Below are 2,496 nucleotides of genomic sequence, written 5' to 3'. Positions count from 1 at the left end.
TGTGACGTCATCAAAATGCTGGCTTCTGATTGGCTCCTCAAATCGGTGCACCAGCTCCCCCATATTCTCTCTACTGTGTAGTAATAGCTGTTTGTAATAGATAGTCCCTGAGGATAGCCGAATTGGCCGAAACGTCGGACATATAAATAGAATAACGATGTTTTCAGACTAAAATAGATAAAATTGTATTTATTTAAACACAATTAACACGTCTCATTAACATATTTTGGAAGAATTTAAGCACTATTTGGCTATTTGAGAAATTTAATCTCTATTTATATATATAAATAGCATTTTATTTTTTTTAATTAAGCAAAAAGGGGGAAATCACTATTAAAAAATAACCAGTTTTGGTAATTAGTGAGTGCCCGTTGTTTTTTCTAGAATAATGGTTTTTTTAATTGAGAATAATAATTGAAATTAATGATGTTTCGTTTTGGTTTTATTGAATGAAAAGACTTTGATTTACAATAAATCACTTTTTTAAATTTAATTAAACAAAAAAACTTTTTATTTTGGAAGAAGATAGTCGACCGTAAGATGTAGATTGTAGGAAGATAGTCCGGGTGGCGGTCAATAAAGGTATCAATATAGTAAAAGAAAACCATTTATTGTAAACCATTGTAGGAAGATAGTCCGGGTGGCGGTCAATAAAGGTACCATAGTAGAAGAAAACTATTTATTGTTAACCAAGGTTTCGCCCCACTTTGCAGGGTTCATTAGGGCTGTCTGATTGTTGTACAAAGGACCTTTTTCCCCACCGGTTACGGGATTATTAAAGAACAAATAAATATAAATAGGGGGAAAATAACCACAAACACCGGTTAACTGAAGTAAAAACAGGTTTTCCTTTTAAAACCGGTATGGTATTCTAGACCCCATGGGGTCATGAAAATCGACTGCACCAAATCATTGTTATCGATCACTTTTAAATGTTTATTTTTTTGTTTTATTTTTAAGTGATTGCCACTTCTGTAATATTTAATAAAAAAACAATTTTAACAAGTATGTTGTTTATTATTATTGATAACACAAAGTTTTTTAGGCAATAAATTCTCTTATCTGGAGAGCTCCCATATCTGATAGTGCCTGGGGTCCCACTTAGTTAAATTCGCTTTTCCCCTCCTCTATTATAAACGATTCCCTTTTTACCGAAATCAGTTCAGAACCTGCAAAGCCAACTATAGTGCTGGTTCTTTTTGCTGCCTGTTATTCAAGATGACCAAACTGGACTCTAAGAGTGTTGTAACATCGGGTGTCATGAAAATGCCTATTGTAGGATTAGGTACCTGGCAGGTGAGTTGCTAATATAGTTTGGGTATTTATTATTCGGTAGTATTTATCATTGAAAGTTACTTTCACCAATGTTTCAATTTTTTAATTAATAAACAGTTAAATAAATTCATATCAAACAATTGTCTCTTATCTTAACTAATCAATATATTTTATTTAAGTCTGCATTTTACTAATGTGTTTTTTATAATTAAAAAAAAATGTTTTTATTACTAAACACAAACTTCAATCATACAATTTTTCTCATAACTATTTATTTTAATAACCTAAAACGTTTCTGCCATTAGGTCATTCTCAAGGATACAACCTATAAAATTTGTTTTCATATTATTAAATTATTTCCTCACAATGTGAATAATCATTTAAAAGTAAGGTTTGAAATATTATTTTAACATTTATTTTTGTATTTAAAGATATGACATGGGCAATTAGCCAGGAAAAAATACAATTTAAGGAATTATAACGTCAATGATTAAGATTTATTCAAAAACAGTGAGGAAATAACGTAATATTTACAAGAAAACAAATTTTATAGGTCTGTCTCCTTGAGAATGGCCTAAGAGCCGAAACGATTGAGATGTTTTTAAATAAATAGTTATTAAAAATAGTTATTTTTTTAATTATAGAAACATAAATACTTTATAATTACTGATTTAATTTAAGATTTAAGATTTAATTCTCAAAGGTCTGAGATGTTTTGAAATAAATAATTGAGAGTAAAAAGTGGATCAATTTAAGTTTGTGTTAATAAGAAAATAAACCACTCTCAAACAATCAATAAATTAAATCAGTAATCAAAAAGTATTTATGTTTCTATAATTTAAACAGCTAAATTTTTTTTTAATTTGTATTGTTTATTTTATACGGAATACTTCATCTGGATAAGTAACTAATATTGTATGTCAAGACTGAAATTATTATTATTTCAAAAGTCATAGACATAACCAAAATCCGTCCCATTTGGAGTTGAGCTTCTGTATATCAATCCTTAATATCCTAAATCCTTTGTTGAAGCCTGAGTACTGCTTATTAACAATAGCTTTGATGTCTCATATACTGCAAACTCGGTTCATATTAATTTTTTTTTTTTTTTAACTGATAGATTTATTTATTGATAGATATTACTATCTGCCACACAGTTGTGGGCAATAGGTAATATTGATGAATGATCTCATACATACTAAAATAAAAAAATAATAATAA

At 28.6% G+C, this 2,496-nt stretch overlaps 1 protein-coding gene across 1 annotated transcript in view; it reads left to right on the top strand.

Moving 5' to 3' along the window:
* The first annotated feature begins 1,110 nt into the window (after positions 1–1,110).
* The window catches only part of LOC106685349 (1,5-anhydro-D-fructose reductase), a 21,133-nt gene continuing 19,747 nt past the window's right edge, over positions 1,111–2,496 (top strand). The window contains exon 1 of the mRNA XM_014427953.3: positions 1,111–1,296. Within this exon, the coding sequence (XP_014283439.1) occupies positions 1,219–1,296 (78 nt within the window). The 5' untranslated portion in view covers positions 1,111–1,218. The remainder of the gene's footprint in view (positions 1,297–2,496) is intronic.

This window comes from Halyomorpha halys, unplaced genomic scaffold (assembly GCF_000696795.3).
Source record: "Halyomorpha halys isolate HHAL.00 unplaced genomic scaffold, Hhal_1.1 Scaffold684.1, whole genome shotgun sequence".
Taxonomy (NCBI): Eukaryota; Metazoa; Arthropoda; class Insecta; order Hemiptera; family Pentatomidae; genus Halyomorpha; species Halyomorpha halys.
The sequence above is the reverse complement of the archived record's forward strand: the minus strand, read 5'-3'. Positions and strand labels throughout refer to the sequence as shown.